The sequence below is a fragment of the Grammomys surdaster genome, unplaced genomic scaffold (genome assembly GCF_004785775.1).
Source record: "Grammomys surdaster isolate TR1022 unplaced genomic scaffold, NIH_TR_1.0 513, whole genome shotgun sequence".
NCBI classification, from domain to species: domain Eukaryota; kingdom Metazoa; phylum Chordata; class Mammalia; order Rodentia; family Muridae; genus Grammomys; species Grammomys surdaster.
Window position 1 is genome coordinate 359,485 of NW_021604932.1, and position 27,982 is coordinate 387,466.

Genomic DNA, 27,982 nt, shown 5'->3' on the forward strand with positions numbered 1-27,982 from the left:
CACGCATGAGTTCTTTCCTTTCAGCTGCAGTTCGCCAGTGGCTCCGGGGAGTGCTGCCACCGCGGTGCACAGAGTGGGTGAGTTCATAACCATCAAAAATACACACACACACACACACACAAACACACATATTCCAAGCCCCTGGACATGAATATCTCATTCCAAGACTGTATACAGAAGAAGGCTTGCAATCTGATTCTGACTGCTGTAATAGAGATTCACTGTTTTTACACCAGACTTGCAATTCCTGGTGTTCTTCTGGGATTACCAAGAATTGATCATAAAATGGCCAGATAAAGTTAATTTTAGAGTTTTCCTAAAAAGACTAAGATATAATTTTCTGAGAAAAAGACACAAAAATCATAATGCAGAAAGTTCTCAAGAATGCAACATGCAGAAACCAGAATCCAAAGAAAGAGACATCAAAACAGAGATTGTAGCAATCTGAACATCTTTTCTGGAACTGTGTTAAGTAACTGTGCTGATTTCATGATTCTTGCATTTTCTAATAGATTTACCTTTTTAAATGTATTTTCATTTATTAACATTCAATGATGTGGGAAGGGATTAATCAACTAACAATGATAAAATGTGATACTTCCTGTGACTGTTATTCTTGCTGGAATGGACAGAGGAGTTTAGAGACAAAGTAAGCAATATGAAAGTGAAACACTTGCTCAGGTTTAAGATGGGAGACAAACTTAATATTCCTCTTCATTTTAAAACAGATTTTAAATGTTTTAATTTTGATTTGGGTAACGACAAAGCGAGAGTGGACTCACCCAGACAGTGTATTACACCCTTGTTTTTGTACAGTCTGAAGCTACTCCTGATTACAGTTATATGTTTAAAATATAAACAATTCTAGTTACTTTAGGAGATGCCTAGTTAAAGAGATTTCTCATGTCTTCCTCACCAATAAATTCTTTCCCATATGTATTTACAGGGGAAGAGAATAGGCTGTGTGTGTATGTGTGTGTGTGTGTGTGTGTGTGTGTGTGTGTGTGTACAAAGCTCTAAAGGCATATGTGGAGATCAGAGCTCTGTCTTTGTTCTTTTTTCCCTTACGGGCTCTCAAAATGGATTTAGAAGCAGATAATTACAGAACCCTTTTATTTGCAGTGAGTTTTTTCCTTCATGATATTTTTCATTGACTTCAGAAACTGTGTAATGGAGAACTGATATCCTTGGGCAATTAGAGAAGAGAAGCTATGAGAATGGAGAAATACTCAATTGCATTTCTGAGACATGGTGAATGAAGGCTTCTGTGGGTGATTTCAGAAAACATCACAGCAGGAGCTTTCCTCATCCTCATTTTTGTTTAGTGGTCTTCATTAGACAGGAATGAAGCACATCTGGAAAGTGGGAGGCACTGAAACAAGTCCAGAACATACTGGTGCTGTATCAATGTTCTTTGGGTCATCCAGAGATTTCAGTTTGAAATTCTGTAAAATAGTGGTCAGGAATAGAAAAAGCTCCATGCAGGCAAGGCTCTCTCCCACACACACTCGTTTTCCTATGGGAAATAAAGAGTGAAAGAAGGTAATTATACCTTATACATAAATGACTTCAAGAGGCAGTGTTTGTAACTGACATAAGAGAATAAATTTGAATGAGTTAATGGATGAATGGTTAGATGTATTGGTTGTTTTATGGACAATTACTTAAGCAAATAGACAATGGTAAGGCTTCTTTTTTTTTTTTTTTGCTAACATAAGATGTTAAGAAATATATTGTTGAAGACAGGTCACCCGGATATAATCCAAACAGAAATGTTGAAGATAAATGACAGTATAAATCAAATGAAACTAGCAGATATTCACAAATATTTCAATTTAATATCAAATATATACTTTGTTCTCAGAAGCTCAGGGAACTTTATTCAAAAGTGAACACATACTTGGAAACAAATCATGTCTGAACAAACATAAAAAAATTAAAACAGCACCTTGGAAACCATGTAATATCCTTGGATTAAAGTTGGATATCAACAACAACAGAAACCACAGAAGGTTTTGAAAGTCTTAGAAATTGAACAAGACAATACTGAGAGAAAAACATATAAAGCAAGAAATTATATGGTACATTTACACAATGGAGTACTATTCCTCTATTAAAAACAATGACTTCATAAAATGTGCTGCCAAATGGATGGATCTAGAAAATATTCTGAGTGAGATAACCCAGACACAAAAGAACACACATGGTATGTCCTCTCTGATAAGTATATATTAGGCAAAAAGCTTGGAATATTTACAATAAAACTCACAGACCATATGAAGCTCAAGAAGAAAGAAGACTGAAGTATGGATGCTTATGTCCTAATTACAAGGGGGAACAAAATAATCACTGGAGGTAGAGGGTAGGGGTGACTTGCAAGGAAGAAAGAAGAGTGAAGAGAAAAGGGGGCCCGATCAGATGTGGGAGGAAACAGCCGAGAGGTACGGAATATCAGGAAATTGAAAAGAGGTATAGCAATGAGGGATGAGAAACTTGAAAGTCCTCAATGCCAGGAAAGGAAGAGGCTACCATGACCAAACAGGGATGACATTAGCTGAAATACCCAACAAAGGGGAGAGAGAACCTTAGAGGCCTTATTCAGAGATTAGGCACAGCCACCACATGAGGGATGGGGCCACCCACCCATATCAAATATTTAACCCAAAATTTCTCCTGTCTAATGGAAATACATGAAAAAAGAATGGAGCAGAGAATGAAGGAAAGGCCGTCCAGAGACTGCCCCACTTGGGGATATGTCCCATATACAGCCACCATACCAAGTCACTTTTGCTGATGCCAAGAAGTGCATGCTGACAAGTGTCTGATATAGCTGTATCTGAGAGGCTCTGCCAGAGTCTGAACAATACAGATGCAGATGCTGTCAGCCAACCATCTGACAGAGCATGAAAGCCCTTTAGTGGAGTTAGAAGAAGAACTGAAGGAACTGAAGGGGTTTACAACCCCACAGGAAGAATAACAATATCAACCAAATAGACCCCCACCTGCAGCGGTCCTAGGTACTAAGCTACCAATCACAAAATACACCTGGAGGGTCCCAGGACTCCAGGTGTATATGCAGCAGAGGATGTACTTATCTGGCATCAATTGGCGAAGAGGCCCTTGGTCCTATAAATGCTTGATGCCCCAGCATAGGGAAATACTAGAGCTGCAAGGCAGGAGTTGGTGGGTGGGTTGGTGGGGGGAGAACCCTTATAGAAGCAGTGGGATGGAGTATGTGATAGGAGGGGTACAGAGGGGAAACCAAAAAAGGGAGATAACATGTGAAATGTAAGCAAATGGAGTAGCCCATAAAAATTTGGAATGATAATGAAAACTCAAACCAATGACTCAGGGCTGAAGTTAACCAAGTAGAAACAAAAGAATTATACAAAGAATCAACAAAATCTAGAGCTGGATCATTGAGAAAATCAAGAAAATAGATAAACCTTAGCCAGACTAACCAGAGGGCACAGAGACAGTATTGAAATTAATAAAATCAGAACTGAAAAGGAAGACGTAATAACAGAAATTGAGGAAATTAAAAAAAATCATCAGATCCTACTGGAAAAGCCTATACTCAACAAAACTAAAAAATCTGGATGAAATGGGAAATTTTCTAGACAGATACCAGGTACCAAAGTTAAATCAGGATCAGATAAACCAATGATACATAATAAAGTCACTCCTAAATGGCAAAGTCATAGGCTTGTGCATCAAAAAAAAGAGAACAATAGAGATAGGGGAGGGGAGTGGAGTGCTATGTCTTATATTAACTATATGCATATCTGAAAACTCTAGCCAAAAAAGAAGAAATACTATGCAGAAGATGTAAATTTGAAGAAACATTCAAACTCAGGGCTAAAATCACCAAAAAATAGAAACAGCAAGAGCAAAGAAATAAAAAAAAAATCAATGAAAGGAATTGTTCCCTCTTTGAAAAACAACAAGACTGATAAATCCTTTACAAAATTAACTAAAAGATGAAGTTAATCCAAGTTAATAAAATTAGAGTTGAGAATAGGATATGAAAATACAAAGTGAGGAAATTCAGAGAATTTTATAGGAATACTATAAAAATATTGACACCACCAAATTGGAAAAACTAAGAGAAAGTCATAAGTTCTTCATTTACATCACCTACAAAACTTAAATCAACCTTCAGACTTACAGTGAAAGAGAAGCAATAATTAAACACCTCCTATCAAAACAAGACAAAGGTCAGAGGGATTCAGCAATGAATTGTACCAGTTTAAAGCCAATAATCCCAAAACTATTCTTCAAAATAGAAAAAAATAAACTGCATAATTTATGTTATGAGGTCACAATTACCCAGATGCCTAAACCACCTACATACCCAAATATAAAAGAGAATTACAAACTAAATTGTCTTACAATCATAGATGTAACAACTTTCAGTAAAAATGCTTGTTAACACAATACTAGAATTCTCAAAAAGATTATCAAGTAGGCTTCATCATAAAGATGAAGAGATGATTTGACATACATAAATCAATGCAATTCAAGTAGGAAAGGAATATTTCAAAATATCCTTAACTGCAAATGATAAGACTGTATCTATAAAACTCTTAAATCTCTACTAGGTAATTCAACAGATGATAAATCTTTAAGGAAAGTATCTGCATACAAACTTACACAAAAATCAACAGGATTTCTATATACAACTGATAACTGTATTGAGATAGAAATTAGAGTAACAGTATATTTTACTATATTAAAACAAAAAACATATTAGAGTAAATCTGAACAGTGAAGTGAAAGACTTAAAAGACAAAAAATAAAGATATTGAAGAAATAAATTGAAGAAGAAATCAGAAGATGAAAAGATTTCCCAATGCGCACAGATCAGTAGGATTGATAGAGTGGAAATTGGTTTTCCTACCAAAAGCAATCTACAGTTCACCACCATTCTCTTTAAAATTCCAACACAATGAAGAATTTTCAACTTGATATAGAGAAACACAAAACACCCTGATAGCTAAAACATTCCTCAATGATAAAAAATTCACAGAGATATAACTATCTCTAACCTCAAATTGTACTCCAGAGTTATAGTAATAAAATCAAGATGGTATTGACACGAAAGACAACAGGCTCAAGGAGATATTTTATGAATTAGATATCAAAATCACTTGATGAATGAACATGCATCCATGTCAAAAGCCTACACACACAATTTAGGTATGGAGATGTGATATTCATGAAAAGTATCCTTATAGGTGGAGCAGCAGGGAAGCCCAGAATATCTGCCCCAATCACAAGTTTCCATGATCTCATGGTGACCTGGAAGTTTCTTACATCTGTACCTAGAAAGTATTGTCTATCTGTGTTTTATTATCTTATCTTCTTTTATACAAATAAATATGCATAGTGTTTGCATATATGGGTGAGTGAATGTCAATGTTAGCTATTTAGGAAGATCAGAAGACTCTTCAAGGTTGCCTGAAAGAGGAAATACAGGTGGATTTTAGTACCCAAGGTAGGTGCTAGGCATTTTACTGAGATTTATGGCAATAGCTGCATGTTCTCTTCATTGCTGAGTCATTGTTTATTATTATTATTTTTACTTTTATTATTTTTGTAAGAATGTCAAACACTAGCCAAAGTTCCAACAATGACTGAGAATGTGCTAACAAAGCCTCAGTCCTAATAAAGAATTACTGGAAGCTACAGGTTACTAAGAGGGAAAGCCAGGTTTATTCATCAATTATTCATCTGTGGGTTACTGACTCTCCAGAGGTTGTCACTAAACCAATAAGAGTATAGAGGACATAGTGCACTCTGGAATTTTAAGGTGTACAAAATTGGAGAAAAAGAAATTTTCTGATCATGTGTTATGGAAGTGTGATGGTTGTGTTGAAATATTGGGGTGGTTTTGATTGAAGACCTTGTATACATGTATGAAACTAAAACAATAAAAAATGAGATCTAAAAATATCATTCATTTTATTCTACACTCATGGTTCTTTGTGGAAGGTAGAAATTTATCTATCATAATGATGAATCACTTTTGCATTTTAACTGAGATATTGGAAAGCAAAAATTGTGGAGCATTCTCCCAAAGAGGATGCTTGTTCTTCTTGTAATTCTCTCCAACCACAAGACCAACTGTATCAGCCTAATTGCTCATCCCCTTCCTTACATGGACTTTATGCCTATAAGAGCATTTCTGATGTTTTTATTTTATTTATTTTATTTTTTAATAAAATAGTTTTTAAGATTTTTCTGTATAGTTGAGCCTGGAGGAGAGTGACACACAAAGATATACATTCAAAATATGGTTGAATCTTGATCTTAATGGTGATCATCAAAGGCTAAGTGACATTTATTCTTTAGGATAATGCCTTTTGCATCCCCAAGATGTACATAAAAGAATTTCAAATGCATAACCACTAGAATTGCTAGGATAGCATAAATATTTTATTCTGTCTAGGAAAAGGCATCATCATTATCAAGGATAGTGCATAGACACTGGGAGTAATGCTGCTGATCATGCACAAAATGTGGCATGAGGTGGTCAAGGAGGAGTAACCAGGAAGTGGAATATCATGCATTTGGGGGTTGTTGGAGGGGCTAACCAGGAAATGGGATATCATTTGAGATGTAAATTTGTGAAATGATCAATAATTTTTTTAAAAAAAATAGAAGTTGACTAGCAATTGGGAGCCACTTATAAGTCCCCACTGGAGCACTGAGAATGAGTTCCTATTACCTGCTGAGAAAGGCATGAAGTAGTCACTTTTCTTAAAGTTTCCATTCTCATCTAGAAAGTGGCCAGGGTCAAACGTCTCTGGGTTGGGGAACTCCTTGCTGTCATGCAGCACTGATTTCAGTGATATTATTACCTTTGTTCCCTGCAAACAAGACACAACAGAAAAAGCAATGTGCAAATATATCAGAGTGCTAAACATTATTCACCTTTTCCTCCATAGAAGAGGTACAAAAATACTAGGAAAATTTCAAGAGACAAATAATTCAAGGAACAGGGAGGAATCTGATATTAGCCACAATGGTGTGAGTAAGGTGCCTTTAGTGATACTTGAAGTCTGCATTGGGCATTTGGTACAAATGCTGCTGACTCTTTTCTCTTTTCCTGCAGGTTGTCTCAACACCTGCTGCTCTAGTTTGTCAACTGAGTTTCATTGGTCACATAGGTCATGATTTCTAATGGAGACTTGTTTTCTATGTCAAACAAATAGGAAGTCATTCATGTTGGTAAATAAGCAAGGTCTAGACAGACTTTTTTTTTTTACTTATTTTTCATCATTAACATAATTTAGGTTTTACATGCTATGAATGTAAGAGTTTGCTCACACACACAGAGTGTATGCATATAAAGACACATGCAAATATACAAACAGAAGGAAGACTATGGAAGGAAAGAAATTATCATAGGATGCAATATAACTTCTTTTCCCATTTTTGTATTTATTCTTCCTTCATACAATACACTCTGACAGGGTCCTCCCTTTTCTCAACTCCTCTAATTTTATTTGTTAAACTCCTTTTTATTCAAGATCCACTGTCCTGCTTATTGTCTTCAAAAAATAAATAAATAAATGAATAAATAAAGCCAAAAACCAAAAAATGCCTCCTCCTCAAGAATATCAATTGAACATGTTACAACAAGGTCTAATAAGACTAGGCATAAGCCTTCATGTTAAAGCATAACAAGGAAACTTAATAAGCAAAAAAGTTCTTACTAAGAAGAGCAACGAAAAGAGAGGCACACCTCACTACCACTGTTATTGGTACTACTAGACCAATCCTATCAACCATAATGTATTTTCAGAGTACCTAGTGCAGACCATGCAGGCTCTAAGGTTATATCTACTATCTCTTTAAGTACCTATAAGCCCCATTTAGTTGATTCTATGTATCATGTTCTCCTGGTGTCTTCATCCTCTCTGTCTCCACCAATTTTACCTCACCTTCTCTGGTGGTGTTTCCCAAGCTCTACATAATATCTGGCTGTGCGTCTCTGCCTCTTCCCCAATCCACTGCCTTAATAATCCCCTTTGTTGACTTGAGTAGGCACTAATATAGCAGAATATAATTAGAAATAATTTAAATGATTTTTTTGCAAGTTGGTTTCATCTCTTCTATGAGTCACTAGGATGTTCAATATTCAATTCTTAGCCACTTACATCAAGTCAGTGTCTGGCCTATGCCCCCTGACTTGATATGAGACTCAATTTACACCGGTCAGTGGTTGGTTAGTCTCATAAGTTCTGAGTTGTCATTACTCCAGAACATTTTCCAGGAAGGGCAAATTTTAGGTGGAAAATTTTATGCCTGCTGAGGTGTCCTAGTCCCACATTTGGAATCCTTGTCTGGTGACAATAAATGTATAGTTCAGGCTTCTTGTCTCCTAATACTAGGAGTCCTCTCTAGGGTTCCCCTTTTTATATTCCATGGAGTTTCCATTGCACTAGATTTCCACAAACACTTCCAAACACTAACCAATTGAGGTCATCTGCTCCTCTACACTTTTGTTTCATCCCCCTTGTAATATAACCTGTCATGGTCTGTGGATTGTCTCATGATTATCATTTACTTAATAGCTATTATCCACTGATAAGTTAGTACATACCATGTTTATCTCTCAGGGTTATCTCACTCAGGATGATTCAAGTTCCATCCATTTGCCTGAAAATTTTATGATATAATTTTTGTAACAGCTGATTAATAACCCAATATGTAAGTGTATCACAAGTTCTTTATCCATTTTTTTAGTTGAGGGTCATCTAGGTTGTTTCCTGTTTCTGGCTATTTTGAATAAAGCCACTATGAATATAATTGCACAAATATCCTTGTGCTAGGATGGATCATCTTTTAGGTATATGACTGAAAGTAGAAAAACTGAGTCTTGAAAGAGATTGATCCAAGTTTCTGAGGAACTGATGTATTCATTTCAATTAAATTATCTTAATGTGTCAGATTGCACTCCCAACAGCAATACCAGAGTGTTCCCATTGTGTCACATCCTGTCCAGCATTAACTGTCACTTATGAAATTGATCATACCTATTGTGACAGGTATAAGATGGAACCTCAACGTATTTTGAATTGCATTTTCCTGATGGATAAGGATGTTGAATATTTCTATTATTTCTTTTTATTTTAATGGATATTTTCTTTATTTACATTTCAAATGTTATCCCATTTCCTGGTTTTCCCCTGGAAAGTCCCTATCCCATTCTCTTCCACATGCTTCTATGAGAGTGTTCCCCTACCCACCCACCCACTCCTGCCTCTTTGCCCTGACATTCCCCAACACTGGGGCATCCAGCCTTCAAGACCAAGGGCCACTTCTCCTATTGATTACTGAAATGACTATACCCTGCTATATATGCACTTAGAGCCATGGGTCCCTCCGTGTGTACACTTTCATTGGTGCTTAGTCCCTTTGAGCTCTGTAGGCTCTGATTGGTTGATATGGGTGTTTTTTTATATGGGGTTTAAAACCCCTTTAGCTCCTTCAGTCCTATCTCTAACTCCTCCTTTGGGGACCACATGCTCAGTCCAATGGTTGGCTGTGAGCTTCTGACTCTATATTTGTCAGGCTCTGGAAGAGCCTCTCAGGAGACAGCTCCATCAGGCTCCTATCAGCATGTACTTCATGGCCTCCAAAATAGTGTCTTGGTTTGGTGACTGTATATGGGTTATATCCCCAGGTGAGGCAGTCTCTGGATGGCCTTTCCTGCAGTTTTTGCTCCACATTTTGTTTCTGTATTTCCTCCTGTACTTTGTTCCTCATTCTAAGAAGGACCGAAGAATCCAAACTTTAGTCTTCCTTCATCTTGAGCTTCATGTGGTCTATGAATTGTATCTTGTATATTCCAAACTTTTCTGCTAATATCTACTTATCATTGAGTGCATACTATGTGTATTTTTTGTGACTGGGCTATCTCACTCAGGAAGGTATTTTTGAGTCCCAACCATTTGCCTCATTATTTCATGAAGTAATTGTTTTTAATAGTTGTTTAGTACTCCATTGTGTAAATATACCATATTTTCTGTGTCCATTTCTCTGTTTAAGGACTTCTATGTTCTTTCCAGCTTCTGTCTATTATAAATAAGGTGGCTATGAACACAGTGGGGCATGTGTCCTTGTTATACATAGGAGCACCATTTGGGTATATGCCCAAGATTGGTATAGCTTGGTCCTCAGGTAGTACTATATGCAATTTTCTAAGAAATTGTCTGACTGATTTCCACAGCAGTTGTACTAGCTTTAAACTCCACCAAAAATGGAAGAGCATTCTACTTTCTCTATATGCTAGCCACCATCTGCAGTCAACTGAGTTTTGATCTTATCTATTCTGACTGGTTTGAGGTGGAATCTCAGGGTTGTTTTGATCTGCATTTCCCTGATGACCTAGGCTCTCAAACATTTTTTTCTGATATGCTTGGATTTTTCATTATATGGAAATCCATCAATGTAACCCACTATATAAACAAACTCAAAGAAAAAAACCGCATGATCATCTCACTAGATGCTGAGAAAACATTTGAAAAAATTCAAAACCCCTTCATGATAAATGTCTTGGAAAGACCACAAATTAAAGGCCCATAACTAAACATAGTAAAAGCAATATCCAGCAAACTAGAAGCTAACATCAAACTAAATGGAACAAAACTTGAAGCAATCCCACTAAAATCAGACAATAAGCAAGGCTACCCACTCTTTCCCTACCTATTCAATATAGTACTGAAAATCCTACCCAGAGCAATTAGTAAAGGAACAGAGGTCAAATGAATATAAATTGGAAAGGAAAAAGTCAAAATATCATTCTTTGCAGATGATTTGATAGTATACTTAAGTGTCTGAATATAAAATTATCTGAAACAAATCAGTAATATTCCTCTAGTCAAAGTATAAACAGGATGAGAGAGAAATTATGGAAACAATCCATGAGCCTGGGAGATCTTTCATTTTTCTGAGATTGTTGAATTCTTTCTTCAGAGACTTGATGTTCTAGTCATATAGATCTTTCACTTGCTTGGTTAGAAGCACACCAAAGTATTTTATATTATTTGTGACTATGTGAAGGCTGCCATTTCCCTAATTTCATGTTCCAAACTTAGATTCCACCATCCCTCATGGTGGAGGGATCTGGGTCATAAGCCATTCTTCATTTTTCAGTCTTTTTTTTTTAACATTTATTTATCAATAATGATATAGTTTAAGTGTTGGCATACTGTACATAAACATCAATACTTAGAAACATTAACTATATCTCAGAAAGGTCTCTTGGCTAAAACTTAATCTACTCAAATAATTTTCCAAATTGTTCAGTCTTTGAATTTGACAGAGAAATATTAGTTATATTGATTAGGAATTATATGAATACACCCATATATCAGTTGTACCTGTTTATTACTCAGTCCTCTTTTCCTCATAATATTTATGTCAACCTCATAATTTCTCCAAATGAATCATAAATTAATAATATAAATTATATTTTCAGTTTGTGTAATGCTTTGTATTCTCTACATGTGCACATATTTCAAGTGTCCTTATATACTCCTGTAAACATTTTATTTTCACAATTTTAGACATTAATAGCAATATAAATTAATGCTTTCTGAAATTCATCAATTGGGTCAATAATAATTTAATGATAATGAAGTGCAAACATATGAAAATAAAAGTATAGATAAAGTGTTAACCAGACGTCATCTTGAATTCTGCATGGATTTTCTGAGAAAACATCAATGACTAGTTAAATACATGAGATTAGAAAAAGTATGATCACATGATAATTATGTCATTTCTATGCATCAGGTTTAAAAAATGGTAACAAAAAGTATTCATTATTCTGTTAAACTAAAAAAAACTATATACACACTATATCATTAAAAATAAATTATTGTGACTAAACCAAAAACAAGTCAAGATTTAATGTAGCTTTTTTCATAAGTTGAAGAATTAAGTATATAAACTCCTTCTAATTATTTATAGATTTTCCTCTAAATAATAAAAACTTCAAAAAGAGTTTTGGTGAGTTCAACGCAAATTGGAAAATATACCCGAAATTATAAACAACTTATTTTCATCTAATATTTTTTAGAAGAGGTAAAAAATTGTGGAATTGCTACTACTATGTCCCTGCCTGCTTAGAGCTGCTTTCCTAATTATCAACCATCATAAGCAATCTGCAGCAGCAATGTGATGGAGAATACTGGAACCACATTGAAACTTACCTTGGGTATGAAGTAGTTTCTGAATTTAGTGTCACAGATCACTTCATGCACCACACTAAGTGGAGCAAAGTCAATGAATCTCTTAACTTCATGTACCATGGCATTTGTGTAGGGCATGTGCCTCCTGTCCTGCATACAGGGGCTGCGATGCCTCCCAATCACATGGTCAATCTCTTCCTGGACTTTAGCTGGATATAAGCAATATCAAATATTTGAATAGGAAAATTGTACCCTGTTTCTCGCTTTAAGGCACAGCAACCTAGGCCATGAATAAAGTGGCCCAGTAGTATTTCAAACAAACATTTCAAGCTGAAGAGTAAACTTACATGAATTGAATTATTGTAATTTATATTTATATGATTATCATATCACATAACAAATATTAATCATTATATTATGCTAAGTGTTTTCATCCACAGTATCAAATAGCCTGAGATATAATAAATATTTGTAACAATAAAATAGAGTACAATTAATTTGACATTGTTGACATTGATAAAAGATATAAGAAATAAGTTATTAAAATGAAAATTATATGTAGTATTGATTTTAAAATTATGTATCTGAGGGTCTTCGTGCAATTTTATTCTACTTATTTTATTTTTACTATTAGTGGGCAGGTTCATCAACAACAAGTACATAGAAATATATTTGTATTTTAAACAATAACTGTTTTTTTGTACTCAATCATACACACCATTTATTGAGACAAGGGTCGCAGAAAAGAAGAAATCAGGTAGTCTATATCTTATTTATAAATACATATCTGCAAGGAGATAATGAACAAACATACATACTATACACACATGAGTACACATACATGCGTCATTTTTAGATTAACATATTTAGTAGTATAGACAAATTGTGGAAAGAACTGCAGATATATAAATGTGATTACTTATCTCCAATATTAGAGTCAGTTTACATTATTGATATACATTTTGATTTATGCATGATGTTCACTTTAGTTTGTAATTTTCCTCTTTATGGTTTAGAATTACTTCTATGTATTCAAATGGTTGTTTCAGCTCCCAGAATAAATGTGCACTTAATGAAGACATGAGAAGACCCATTGCTTCTGTGTTGTCCCTCATCATCTGTTCATTCCTGCAACATCCACCAGGTGAATAAGAAATCTTGGGCTTTCTAATTCTAGTGCCTAGAACAGTCTATGAAAATGTCATCTTCTCTCATGGGTGATCCAGGTATCTGGAGTTAATTGTTTCCTGCAAAGTTACTTTAGACAATTGAATAGAAAACTCCTACAAGGTTTGATAAAGAAAACAACATAGGGAGCAAAATTTATGGTTGGAAATCTGTTTCTTTATTATACTTTTCAATGTAGAAGACAATCATCAGGTGCTCTTGAGAATTTTGGAGTAGTGTCAAAATTTTAAGTGTAGATTGGGTGTGAACCTGAACATATTTGTGCTTTCTTTCTATTGTTTACATTCTGCTCTTTATTTTGTTATTTCCAATGTATGTTTGGAAAAATTGTCTATTCAAAACTCAGAGATGTTTATAGTGCATTACATTCTGGGTGGTAGACTAGCAGTTGATATTCATGAAAGGTTGGAGAAAAGAGCTCTGAGACTCTATTCAACATTGCCAGTTCTCCTCTTTAATTCTCTATGTTATTCTTTCCCTATCAACCATTCAATGTTCTTTTACACATGTATTTCTGTTGACTTTTTAAAGTATTAATGTGTTTTCTTTGTGGTTATCTCTCACTTGAAGTATGAAGTAATTAAGGAAACAGTGGGCAGAGCAACCTGAGGTTTCTCACCTAGTTTTCTACTTAAAATTTTTAGATGCAAAGAGGGACCCTTTGGGACAATGGAGAGGTACAGTATGCTTTTCTTATTCTATAGAAACTCTTCAAGCATATGTTCCTACATCATATTCTAGGATCTTTGTGCCCCTCCATCTTCATTACTATTGTATTATAGCTATAAAGGATTCAGTTGTTGACTCTTGTCTTGTATTCCTACACTAAATGACCTAATTCTGTCTCATAATTATGCTATTGTCATTTCAGTGGTTATTGACACAGGATGGAAGGTGTGTTTTATTAATGTTGACTACCTGGTTCTATTTACACATAAAATTTTACAATACTGTTATTTGTAAAATGAAACTTTTGATATATTTGGAAAATACAACAGAATTTTTATTGAACTTGATAAACTCTCTATGCTATAGATTTAACAACATAAACTTGATATCAAAGACAATAAATTGAGCATGAACCAAAAATTTAAAATGCTTCACACAACAAAATATATTTTCAGGAAATAATAAGTAATGGGGTATATTTTATGCTTTAAAGAGATGAGTTTTCTTTTATCTACCCCAGAATTAAATTTATCACAATGAAGAAGGCAACTGCAAGAATTCACCTGCTCTGAGGGCCTCAATTTGGGGATGAAAACATTATGCAACCGTGGCCCAATGTATGTCCAAGGTGCTTACCACATATCACCTGTCTGACAACTCAGACAAATTACAAGACTTAATGGACTTTTCAACAGCTAAGGTCTCTTCATTTCATTCAGTGATCATTTCCATTAAAGCCAATGGAACAGAAATTTACATAATGAGATTTTGGGTAACAACGTTCAGGATACCATCTGCATCTTCTTAGAATCTTACAAGAATGCTGTGCATCATCACCTATGTCCTTACCTGTGATGTGTGGGTGCCTCATCAAGAGAAGGAAACAAATTCTCATTGTTGAGCTTAATATCTCTGTCCCACCAAAAAACAGAGCACTCAAAAATGATGCCAGTTGTTCGAGAGTATAGTTCAACTGCTGTTTGCCATTTTCCTAAGAATGATTTGGTACAATTATCTGATAAATGTTGTACTTGCACAATCAACTATAATTGAATATACAATGTTGGACAAATCTGTTTTTTAATAACACAGAATCTAGAAAGTTTAATTGCAAAAACTATTATACCATTTCAGAGATTCTGGTGTAGATAGTCTAAACTTTATTTGTCAAACTTATTTATAGCTGTTTGCCAAAATTACATTCCCAAGATTATGTTCGTGTGTGTGTATGTGTGTGTATGTGTACAGTGCATAATAAATTTACAGAAAATATGAAGAGAAGCTAATTTTTTTGTTGTCTATTCCAATTAAAACACATGTAAGGAGAGTTTTAGTTTTCATGTTATCTGTGCACAAGTATATGCATTTTTCAAAGAAAGCCTACACATTTAACGTAGTAAAAATATTGAAAGATACTTGACTCTAATACTTTATGTCTTCTTTGCTATGTCAACACTCGGTTACAATGAGTCTCTTTGTACCTGAATTTCATAGATTTTTTTATATTTTAAGGCATTTTTAGCTAGACTTCCCCTTATTTTTTAGGAAGCATAATTTGATTTATTTGTACAAATAGAAAAGTTGGAGCCATTCTAACTGCTTGCATTCTGAATAAAAATTTTTCTTTAAATATTTTCTCAAAAGATTTTATGGGTTAACAATCACTGCAGACTCTGCACAAATTTCAAATTTATAAATGAGATAATGAATCATTCCTAGCAAGATTAGCTAGGTTTGCAGTCAGTACAACCAGGCTCCACTCTATATGGAGGTGTATTAGCAATATTATCCATGTAATATGGAAGAATTGATAATGAAAATGCAAAAGCAAGATCCTAAGTCATGAAGACATAGCATGACACATCTGTGACCTTCATAAGATAAAGTAGAGAAGGAGAGGAATGTAGGTGGCAAAACTACAAAGATGCTGGGCTACAGGATTATAAACAAGGTTATAGCTTTAAATGTTGAGGCAGGATCAGAAATAAAACTTATTTTTTTCTGTTATCTTGATATCATCAAATTCTCTAGATTTCCTTCAGGCCATCTAATAGTTTATAATCAACATAATCAAAAGCACTAGCATTCTCTGTATTGATACCAACCAGACAAGACTCTCATCTCCTTTTGTAATGCAGTTTCATGTTTTTTCTAACCATGTAGCATTTATGGCTTGAAAAAATCTTCAATAAATGGTTATGATCTAACTAGGGGTCTGTATGTAGGAGAATGAAAATAGATCCACCTTGCACAATGCTCAAGTCCAAATGTATCAAAGACCTCAACATAAACCAAATACACTGAATCTTTTTTTCTTAATTATTTTATTAGTTCATATTTTAAAAGTTATCTGTCTTCCCAGTTTCCCCTGCACAAATTCCTCACATGATTGCCCTCCACTTTGTATTTACAAGAGTGCTTCTCCACCCATCCACTCACTCCCACCTCACCCCTCTGCAATCCCTCTTCTCTGGTGAATCAAGTTTCCACAGCACCAACTCTGCTTCTTCTCCCACTGATGCTACATAAGAAATTTCATTGGTACAAATGTAGCTGGAGCCATGAACCAGCCCATCTGTACACTTTGGTTGATAGTTTTGTCGCTGAGAGATTTGAGGGTTCTGGTTAATTAATACTGTTGTTCTTCCAATGTATTTGCAATCCCATTCATCTCCTTCAGCCCTTCCCATAACTCTTCCATTATGTTTCCCAGGCTTGGTCCAATGGTTGGCTGTGAGCAACTACATTGCTGTTAATCAGATACTGGCAGAACTTCTTAAAAGACAGTCATACCAGGTTCCTCTCTGTAAACACATCTTTGCATAATCAGTAGTGTTAGGGTTTGATGTCTGTGAATGGAATGGACTTTATGATTGATGGTTTCTAGATGGTCTTTCCTTCAGCTTCTACTCCATTTTGCTCTCTACATTTCCTTTAGGCAGGAACAATTCTGGTTTCAAAGTTTTGAGATGTGTAGGTTATTCCATCCTCAAATGTCAGCCATGTATATCTACTTTAGTATATATTTAATAATAACTTGAAATCAAATTAATGTCAAAAATCTCTCCTCAAATATAACCTTCTCAGCCTTACCTATAGAATCAAATCTATCATAGATTTACAGTCCATAGTAGAACCATCTCAGGAAGATTACCTGCCATTTTTTAGCTTCTCTATGATGGCTCCTGGCAATTTATAAAATATAATGTTACTCAGCTGTTCAAAATGATAAAACTTTAAAAATGTTTCTCTGTAGAATACTTGAAAATGGTGTTTAAGATCACTTTAATATAATCATCCATAATGATCAAGTCAGCTTCCTCACAGAGAAGAAACACTTCTATCAAGATGTGAGCTTTGAGGTCCAGATGATGCTGACTCAAATGTAAACAAAACTGCCTTACACTTGGTATAAGAATTAAAAATCAAAAATAAAGGATCTTATAGTTATTAAAAATGTACACTAACTTTTTAAAACTTTAGATTTTTTTGACAAAACCAAGTATGAAATTACAGCTTGAATGAGAAACCTCATTAATGGTGATGTGCATGCAGAAAAGGAAAATATATCATCAAGAAACATCTGCATAGATGTTTATAAATAGCTGAGAAAATTGTAAAGTAGAACAAATACAAAGACATGTAAATGATGAATAAGTACATTTTAGTTCCCTTGCTTGTAAACTAAAGTTTGTTGTATCAGAAAAAGACAGTACAGAGAGAAGCTGGCAGATTAAGGGCAATCTCTAAAGATTGTCAGTTTGTCTGCTTCTCTGAAGACACCACAGTCTGAAAGCCTATCAAGAGTTCGACTGCACACAGGGCAGCCAGTAAAAGACTGTCCCAAACATCTGTAGGAAGTAGGAATACCGTGGAGCCCAGCATACTCAGGACTCATCAACCCTGAGACTCCTAAGCTCCAGACTTTCACTCAAGTTTGGGCCTGCATCTTCTGCCAGGACAGATCACGAGCTTACCTGATCCTCTGAAGAAACCACAAATATAAAGGATTCACAGAAATTCTGATGCATCCAGAGCAATAGCCACCATAGCCTGAAGGCCTTCTAGGAATACCACTGCATGCAAGGCAACTGACCAAACAGTATGAAAGTTTCCCAGGTGTTCTACTGTACACAAGGCAACAGACTGCATAGTCTGAATGTCTCCCAAGAGAAGAGCTACAAACAGGGCAACAGCTGGACTGGTCCTCTGAAAACCCATCAGTATGCAGGTCTCCCTGGAGATTTAAAGCATCCAAGACAACAGATCAGGAACTTGTCTATACCATGAAGACTCCACAGTCTGAAAGCCTCCCAGGAAAGCCACTGCAGCCAGGGGAGCAGGTCACCAGCATACATGCGTCTCTGAAGACCCAACAGTCTGAAAGCCTCACAGGAGGTCTGCTATAGCCAGAGCAATAGGTCTCCTATGAGACCTGCAGCAACGCAAAGACAGAGAAAGCAGGCTCCAGACAGTGACACCCAGACCAGTAAACATCATGGATGGCAAGATGGTGAGAGGCAAACACAAGACATAAGCAATAGAAGCCAGTATTCTTTGGCACCACCAGAATAAGCTTTTCCCTTCACAGCAAACCTGGGATATACCAAAACACCTTAAAATCAGGAAGCTTTCTAAAATCATACATCATGAAGATGATAGAGTTGTTTAAGGAAGGTATAAATAATTCACTAAAAGAAATACAGAAAAAATCCAGGTAAACAGATAAATAGCCCTTAATGAGGAAACAAATAAATTCATTAAGAAATACAGAAAAATGTTATCAAAAAGCAAGTGAAGTAATTGAACAAAGTGTTCCAAGACCTAAAAGTGGAAGTAGAAGCAATAAAGAAGTCATTACTGGAGGCAACTCATGAAATGAAAAACCTAAGAAAGTGGTCAGGTGTTGGGTTAAGTGGGAGGTCTCCGCTTCTGACCAGCCACAGTCCTAGTGCCACTTAGGAAGGCAGGAAGTGGGAAGTTTGACTGCTCTTACTTCAACCTGAGACAGGAGTCAGGCTGTGAGAAGCTGCAGGACACCACTCCAACAGACTTTCAATCAAAAGTTATGAAGCCAGATGGGGAGTGACACATTGTATTTATCAAAGGAAAATCTACCAAGAGAAAGTCTCGATTCTGAATATCTATGCTAAAGTGCAAGGGCACCCACAGTCATAAAAGAACCTTTGCTAAAACTCATAGAACACATTGAATCCCAGACAATAATAATTGGAGACTTCAACACCACACTCTCAATAATGGACAGGTCATTGAAACAGAAACTAAACAGAGTCACAGTGAAACTCATAGAGGTTATGAACCAAATGGAATTAACAGAAATCCGTAGAATGTTTCACCATAAAACAAAAGATTATACCTTCTTCTCAGCACATCACAGGACCTTGACAAAAATTGACCAAATAATCAGTCACAAAACAAATCTCAAAAGATATGAGATTAAAATAATCCTACACATCCTATCAGATTGCCATGGACTAAAACTGGCAGTCAACGACAACAAAAACAAATGAAAATGCATATACCCATAAAAACAGGACAATTCTCTATTCAACGACAACTTGTTCAGTGAAGAAGTTAAAAAAGAAATTAAAGATTTCTAATACCTCTCTGGATGTTTTAACTTTGCATAGTGAGATTATGAATTGAAAGAATGCTGCTCTGCTGAGATTTGATGCTGCAGATACTGCTGACAAAATTATCTGTGGGCTGAGATCAGAATTTCCATTTTGGTCAAGCTTCAAGAATGGCATATATAGCTTAATCATGTTAGCCCCTTTTGTCTTGGAAATTCTTGTATTCCTGTCCATTGTGTTAAAGCTTGTCTTTCTTTCTCTATTTTTTCTTTTTTCTTAATTGGATATTTTATTTATTAACCTTTCAGATGCTATCCCTTTCCCCATTTCCCCCTAGAAACCCTTTATCCTATCCCCCATTCTGCTACTTCTATGAGTATGTGCCCCCACTCATCCACCCACTCCCCACTCTCTACCTTTGAATTCCCCCACACTGGGGCATCCAGATGTCATGGGACCAAGGACCTTGTCTCATACCAATGCCTAATAAGGCCATCTTCCAGTACACATACAGCTGGAGCCATGGGTCCCTCCCTATGTGCTCCCAGGGTGGCAGTTTAGACCCTGGGAGCTCTGGTTGGTTGGTATTGTAGCTTTTCCAATGGAGCTGCAAGCCCCTTTAGCCCTTTCAGTCTTCCTTCTACTTCCTCCACTGGGGATCCCATGATCAGTACGATGGTTAGCTGTGAGCATCTGACTCTGGCAGATCCTCTCAGGAGTCATGTATATCTGCCTCTCTGGTCAGCATGAACTTCCTGGCATCTACAACCCAGCCTGTGTATGGTGACTGCAAATGTTCTTCCTTCTTCTTGAGGTTCATGTGGTCTGTGAGTTGTATCTTAGGTATTGTGAGCTTTTAGGCTAATATCCTCTTATCTGTGAGTGCATATCATGTGTGTTCTTTTGTGATTGGGTTACCACACTCAGGATGATATTTTATAGATCCATCCATTTGCCCAAGAATTTCATGAATTCATTGTTTTTAATAGCTGAGTAGTACTCCATTGTGTAAATGTACATTTTCTGTATCCATTCTTCCATTGAGGACATCTGAGTTTTTTCCAGCTTCTGGCTATAATAAATAAGGCTGCTATAAACATAATGGAGCATGTGTCTTTGTTAAATGTTGGAGCATTTTTGAGTATATGCCCAGGAGTGGTAAAGCTGGGTCCTCAGGTAATATTATGTGCAATTTTCTGATAAACTGCCAGAATTATTTCCAGAGTAGTTGTACCAGCTTACAAACACACCAAAAATGGAGAAGTCTTCCTCTTTATCCATATCCTCACCAGCATCTACTATCACCTGAGTTTTTGATCTTAGTCATTCTGACTGGTATAAAGAGGAATCTCAGCATTGTTTTGATTTGCATTTCCCTCATGACTAATGATGTTGAACATTTCTTTAGGTGCTTCTCTGCCATTAAAGTTTTCTTTTTTTAAATTTTTTTATTTTTTATTTTTTTAATTTTTTCTCAAATCATAATTAATTTACACAGGGATATAAAGACAGAAAGGCAGGATGTGGGGAAGGGAATGACACTGGAGTGTGGGTGTTCAGGGGGAATACAGATATCTTCTGAACTTAGCTGAGAATTTGGTGTTGAGCTCTGTACCCCATTTTTAACAGGGTTATTTGATTCTCTGGAGTCTAGTTTGTTGGGTTCTTTACATATATTAGATATTAGCCCTCTTTTGGATGTGGAATTGGTAAAGATCTTTTCCCAATCTGTTGGTTGCCATTTTGTCCTAATGACAATGTCCTTTGCCTTACAGAAACCTTGCAATTTTATGAGATCTCATTTGTCAATTCTCGATCTTAGAGTATTAGCCATTGGTGTTCTGTTCAGAAACTTTTACCCTGTGCTCATGTGATTGAGGCTTTTTCCTACTTTTTATTCTATTAGTTTCAGTGAATCTGGTTTTATGTGGAGGTTCTTGATCCATTTGGATTTCAGCTTTACACAAGGAGATAAGAACGGATAGCTTTGCGTTCTTCTACATGTTGACCTCCAGTTGAACCAACACCATTTGTTGAAAACGCTGTCTTTTTTTCACTTTATGGTTTTAGCACCTTTCTCAAAGATCAAGTGACCATAGGTGTGTGAGATGAATGTATATTATTTTGTTTTAGGATGAAATGTTCTATAGATATCTGTTAAAGCTTGTCTTTAACAGCATCAACATGTTGGAAGACAAAGTACATGGCTTGAAATTGAAAATGTAGCCCCAGACATTTAACATGCTGGTAAAGCTAAGACAGGTAAGATTCTGTACAGAGCCTTATCAACCTAATACAGAAGTGCATTGCTTTTGATAATGCATATTCCTCGATGTGTAAGGAAGGCATTCTAGTTAGAATGACCTAAGACACAGGCTCAGTATTGTTTATTAAATAAAAAAGAGGATGTGGAGAGCTATGGGGGCTGATAAGCAGGAATATGACATTGGCCAACTACAACAAAATGGGCCTAAGTCAGGAATCTGACATTAGGCTAGAACAAAGAAGCAATTTTAGTGAGAAATCTAATTCTTAGGCTAAAACAAAGAAGTAATTTCAGGCAGGAATCTAAATCTTAGGCTATAACAAAGAAGTAGGCATCAGGCATGAAAATTACTTTGGGCTAGGACAGAGAAATGTGCTCAGATATTTTGGTCATCCTGATAAAACCTTAGAAACAGTGATTAAGGGACTGATCACAGGACTTTGTTTATTGTCTTGCTTGTTTTTTTGACTATTTGTGTTTACTGTCTTGCTTGTTTTTTGACTATTTTCAACCACTGTACTGTTAATTCCTCAACCTAGAACCAACCTTAATACTTGCATGTAATTAAAATTGTATAATAGCGGATTGAGCAAGAAAGAAACTAAAGGGCTAAAACCCAGGTTATAATGTGCCAACTGCATAGATAAACCATGAAATTTTTATAAAGAGTTTATAGTCACACTACTTATTTTGTAATTAGGTGAGAGAATCAATGTGGAGGTCAATGACTAAAATATTATCTATTATAAACATTATTAAGTATATAAAAGCAAAATGTTATGTACTTGAAAAAAAAAGTTTCCTGGAATTCAATGAAATTGAGGACACAGCATACTCAAACTAATAGAACGCAATGAAAACAGTACTAAGAGGAAATTCTTAGCACTATGTGCTTTAGTAAATAAATTTGAGAAATCCTACACAAGCATCTTAACAGAAACCTGAGAGCTCCAGAACAAAAAGAAGCAAACACACCCAAGACAAGTAGAAGGCAGGAATTACTCAAACTCAGGGCTGAAATCAACCAAATAGAAACAAGGAGAATGATATAAATATTCAACAAACCAAAAGCTGGTTCTTTGAGATAATCAACAAACTGATAAATCCATAGCCAAAGTAACTAAAGGGCCAAAAAAAAAAAAAAACCAACTAAGCATATCAGAAAAAGGAAATAACTAAAGAGCCAAAAAATATAACCAAATAACAATATTAGAGAAAGGAGGAGATGTCAGGGGCAGCCCTGCTTACACACTGAAGGCCTAAAATCAACCATAGGCCTAAAATTAGCAATAGGCCTGTCATTCTTGTATACTAACACCAAGTCTTGGGTCTCAGTGGAAAAATACTGAAACAGATGGTTATAAGCTAATGTAAACAGGCAGCTTTTGTGGAAATTTACAAGCCTGAGTAGTCATAGACCTTGTAAATAGGTAGCCTTGGCAGACAATACCAACATGGATAAGGACAAGCGAGTCATAGGCAGAGTCATAGTGACTTGTCCCCTGAACCTTCACTCAGCAGATACCCGGTTCTGAAAGATATCTGTATTCCCCTTGAACACCCACACTCCAGTGTCATTCCCTTACCCACATCCTGCCTTTCTGTGTTTATAACCCCTGTGTGAATGAATTACGATTTGAGAAAAAATAAATTATAAAAAGAAGAAAGAAATGAAACAGGAGACATAACAACAGAAACTGAGGAAATTTGAAAATCTTATGATTCTACTACAAAAGTCTATATTTAATAAAATTGGAAAATGTAAAAGAAATGGATGAATTTCTAGACAGGTATCACACACCAAAGTTAAATCAAGATTAGGAAAGCTATCTAAAGAGACCCATATCCCATAAGGAAATAGAAGTCACTAAAAACATTCCAAGCCAAAAAAAAAAAAAAAAACAAAAAAAAATAAAAAAAAAAAAAGCCCAGGGCCAGGTAGCTTTACTACAGAATTCTATCAGACACTCAAAAAAGAGCTAATATCAATACTCTTCAAACTAGTCCATACAATAGAACTAGAAGGGACACTACCTAACTTATTCTATGAAGCCATAATTATTCTGATGCCTAAACCACAGAAGAACTCAACAAAAAAGAGAATTTTAGATTAATATTGGGTATGAATATTAAAGCAAACATAATAAAATTCTCAAAACTGAATCTAAGAACTCATCAAAACCATAACTCACCATTATGAAGTAGGCTTTATCCCAGGGATGCAAGGTTAGTTCAATATATAAAAATCTATTAATGCAATCAACTATATAAACAAAATTAAAAAATCACACGATCATCTTATTAAATGCTGAAAAAGTATTTTACAAAATACATGACCCATTCATGTTAAAAGTATTGGAGTGATCAGAAATTCAAGGAACATACCTAAACATAATAAAAGCAGTATAGAGCAAATCAACAGCCAGTATGAAATTAAATGGAGAGATACTGGACACAATCCTCCTAAAATCAGGTACAATACAAGGATGACACCTCTCCCCATATCTATTCAATATAGTCCTCAATGTTCTATCTAGATGGATAAGACAACAAAAGGAGTTCAAAGAATACAAATTGACAAAGAAGATATCAAAGTATCACTACTTGTAGATGATATAATAGTATACATAAGCAACACAAAAATTATACTAGAGAATTTCTTACAGATGATAGACAACTAGAGAAATATGGCTGGATATAAAATTCACTCAAATAAACCAATAGCCTTTCTCTATGCAAATAATTAATGGGCTGAGTAAGAAATTAAGGAAGCAACACACTTCACAATAGACACAAATAATAAAAAATATCTTGGGATAACTCTAATGAAACAAGTAAAGATCTATATGACAAGAGCTTCAATTCTTTTTATAAAGAAATTGAAGAAGAATTCAGAAAATGAAGAGAACTTCCATGCTCATGGATTGTTTAAATTAACGTAGAAAAATGCCCATCCTACCAAAAGCAATCTACAGATTTAACATAATCTGAATCAAAATTCCAACAAAATTCTTCAAAGACATGGAAAGAGCATTTCTCAAATTTATCTGGAAAAGCAAAAATAAAAAAATAAAAAAACAGAATAGTGAAAACTTTCTTAACAATAAAAAATCTTCTGGGATTACCACCATCACTAACCTCAAGTTATTCTAAAGAGCAATTGCAATTAAAAATTGCATGATATTCATATAGAGTCAGACAGGTTGATCTATTGAATTAAATTGAAGACCCAGAAATAAAATCACACAGTTATGGACACTTGACCTTTGACAAAGAATCTGAATATATAGATGGAAAAATGAAAGCATCATAAAAAATGCTGTTGGTCTAACTGGCAAGTCTGTATGCAGAAAAATAAAAATAGAACTATAGGTTTCAATTTGCACAAAACTCACATCCAAGTGGATCAAGGGCCTCAACTTAAAACCAGTTATAATGAATATAGTAAAAGAGAGAGTGGTAAAGAGTCTAGAACTCATTGGTATGTGGGAGGGGTGTGGGGTTTGGGGCAAGAATTTTCTAAACAGAACTCTAATGGTTCATGTTCTAAGATAAAGAATTAATAAATGGGATCTCAGGAAACTGGAAACTTTCTGTAAGGGAAAGGTCATAGTCAATAGGACAAGGCAGCAACTTATAGATTGTGAAAAAATCTTCACTAGCTCCACATCCAAGAGAGGGCTACTATTCGTAATACATATAGAACTGAAGAAACTAACCACCTCAAACCAAACCAATCAAAATGGGGTACAAATCTAAACAGAGAACTCACAAGATAGGAATCTCAAATAGCTGAGAAGAACTGAAAGAAGTTTTCAAAGTCATTAGTGATCTGTGAAATGCAAATCAAAACAACCCTGAGGTTCTACTTTATACCAATCAGAATGGTTAATATTAAAAATTCAGGTGACATCACACACTGGCAAGGATGTGGAGAAAGAGAAACAATACTCCACTGTTGGTGAAATTGCAAAGTGGTACAGCCACTCTGGAAATCAATCTTGAGGATACTCAGAAAATTGGAAATAGTTCTACCTGAAGACCCAGCTATATCACTCTGGGCATAAGCCCAAAAGATTCCCCACCATGCCACAAGGGCACCTATTCCACTATGTTAATAGTAGCCGTATTTGTGATACCCAGAGTCTGGGACCAGCCCAGATGTTCCACAAAGGGAAAAAGAATACAAAAAATGTGGCTCATGCACACAATGTCATACTACTCAGCTACTAAAAATAAGGATAACTTGGGTTTTGCAGGCAAATGGATGTAACAAATAATATCATCTTGAGTGAGGTAACTCAGACTCAAAAGAATATGCATGGTATGTACTCATTAATAAGTAGATATTAACCAAAAATATACAGTATACACAGGACAAGATACAATCCTGAGAACTCAAGAATGAAACTCAAGGGCCAAAATGAGGATGCCACAATCCCACTTGGAAGGAGAAAAATAAAACAATAACTCTGGTGGTGTAGAAGAAATGAGGGCCCTCAGTGGGATAGGGCACAGAGAGAGTAAAAGGGGAATATCATCAAGTAATGGTGTGAGAAACAAGACTGAAACCCTGAGGACCAGCAGGAATAATGGAAAGATGCAACTTCAGTATAGAGGAGGTAGGGTTTCCTCTAGAATGTATCAGAGACCTAGGAAGTGAAAGACTCTCAGGACTCAATGGGAGGGACCTTAGGTGAAATGTCCTTAAGTGGGGTGAGGGAATTTGTAGAGTCCACTTCCAGTAGAAAGACAGGACATCAAGTGGATGAATGAGGTTGCCATCCCACAGTTAAAAATGTTGACACAGATTTATTCTTTCTAAAAGGACTACCGGGACAAAATAGAGAAGAGACTGAGGGAAAGGATGTCCAGTGACAGGCCAAAATTGATATCCAGCTCAAGAGGGAGCTTAAGAGACTGATTCTGGTGTGCTTACAGATATGAGCCAAGCATGGATGCCCTCCAAGAGGCCCAACAAGCAGCTGAAAGAGTCAGATGCAGATATTTTCTCCAACCAATGGACAGAAAGAAGCTCAGTACCCCTGTGGTTGAACTAGAGAAAAGCTGAAACAAGCTGAGGAATAGGACAACCTTTTAGGAAGACTAGCAATCTCAAGTAACCTGGTCCTTTGAGATCTCTGAGATACTGAGCACCAATCAAGTAGCATATCTTAGACAATCTGAGACCCCTGGCACATATATACAGCAGAAGACTGCCTTGTCTGGCCTCAGTGAGAGAAGATGCACCTAATCTTCCAGAGAGTTGAACATCCAGGTTGTTGGGAGGTCTATTTGACTGGGGCTGGAGGTGGGAGTACATCTTGTTGGAGACAGGGAAAGACATATGTATTGAGGAACAGTCAGAATGCATACTTGGAGAAGGATAATGATGGGATTGTGAAAAATATTAAAATAATAAATATTGATAATGATAATAATACAATTGAATAAAAATCAACATTCATAAAAAAAGGAGCTATCACTGGATGAATCCTCACTGGTTTCCTTACAGTAATTGACAACATGTCTTAAAATTCATATGGAAGTTTAACGGATGCAGATTTATCAAACATTCATGAAAAACAAGTAGCAAATTCCAGGGACCCATAGTCTTGATTTTTTTAAAATAGTGTTAAAATGTTTAATTAATGGGGAACTCTGACACTGCACCTCTAGTAAAGGATATAAACAAAGGCAAAGGGAACAGAACTGACTCCTAAAAACAAACCTGAATGTTACCAATAGTTTTATAAATTTGAGTGTCAAAGAAATAGTGGAAAATGGGTCTTTTTCCTAAAATACACAATGCCAATAGTTAATCCTGACAGCACATCTAGTAGACACCTATTGTTAACCTCACTAGGGCAAATTCATTCAAAATTCTTCTCAGAATTTTCATCCATCTACTCTTTCCAATGGTACAACACAACCATCAATTTAAAAACCTCTGTAAGTTCTAGTGTTGCAAGTATGTCCATATTGTTTTAAATACATAAGATATACAAGTGATCCACATACTGTCTAATGATGATGAAAATGTTCATGTTAATACAGGA

At 35.6% G+C, this 27,982-nt stretch overlaps 1 protein-coding gene across 1 annotated transcript in view; it reads right to left on the minus strand.

Annotated features, from left to right (window-relative positions):
- Nucleotides 1–303: 303 nt before the first annotated feature.
- The window catches only part of LOC114633054 (cytochrome P450 2C13, male-specific-like), a 42,248-nt gene continuing 14,569 nt past the window's right edge, over nucleotides 304–27,982 (minus strand). The window contains 4 exon segments of the mRNA XM_028781675.1: nucleotides 304–1,516; nucleotides 6,731–6,872; nucleotides 12,228–12,415; nucleotides 14,913–15,054. Of these exon segments, the coding sequence (XP_028637508.1) occupies nucleotides 1,335–1,516; nucleotides 6,731–6,872; nucleotides 12,228–12,415; nucleotides 14,913–15,054 (654 nt within the window). The 3' untranslated portion in view covers nucleotides 304–1,334.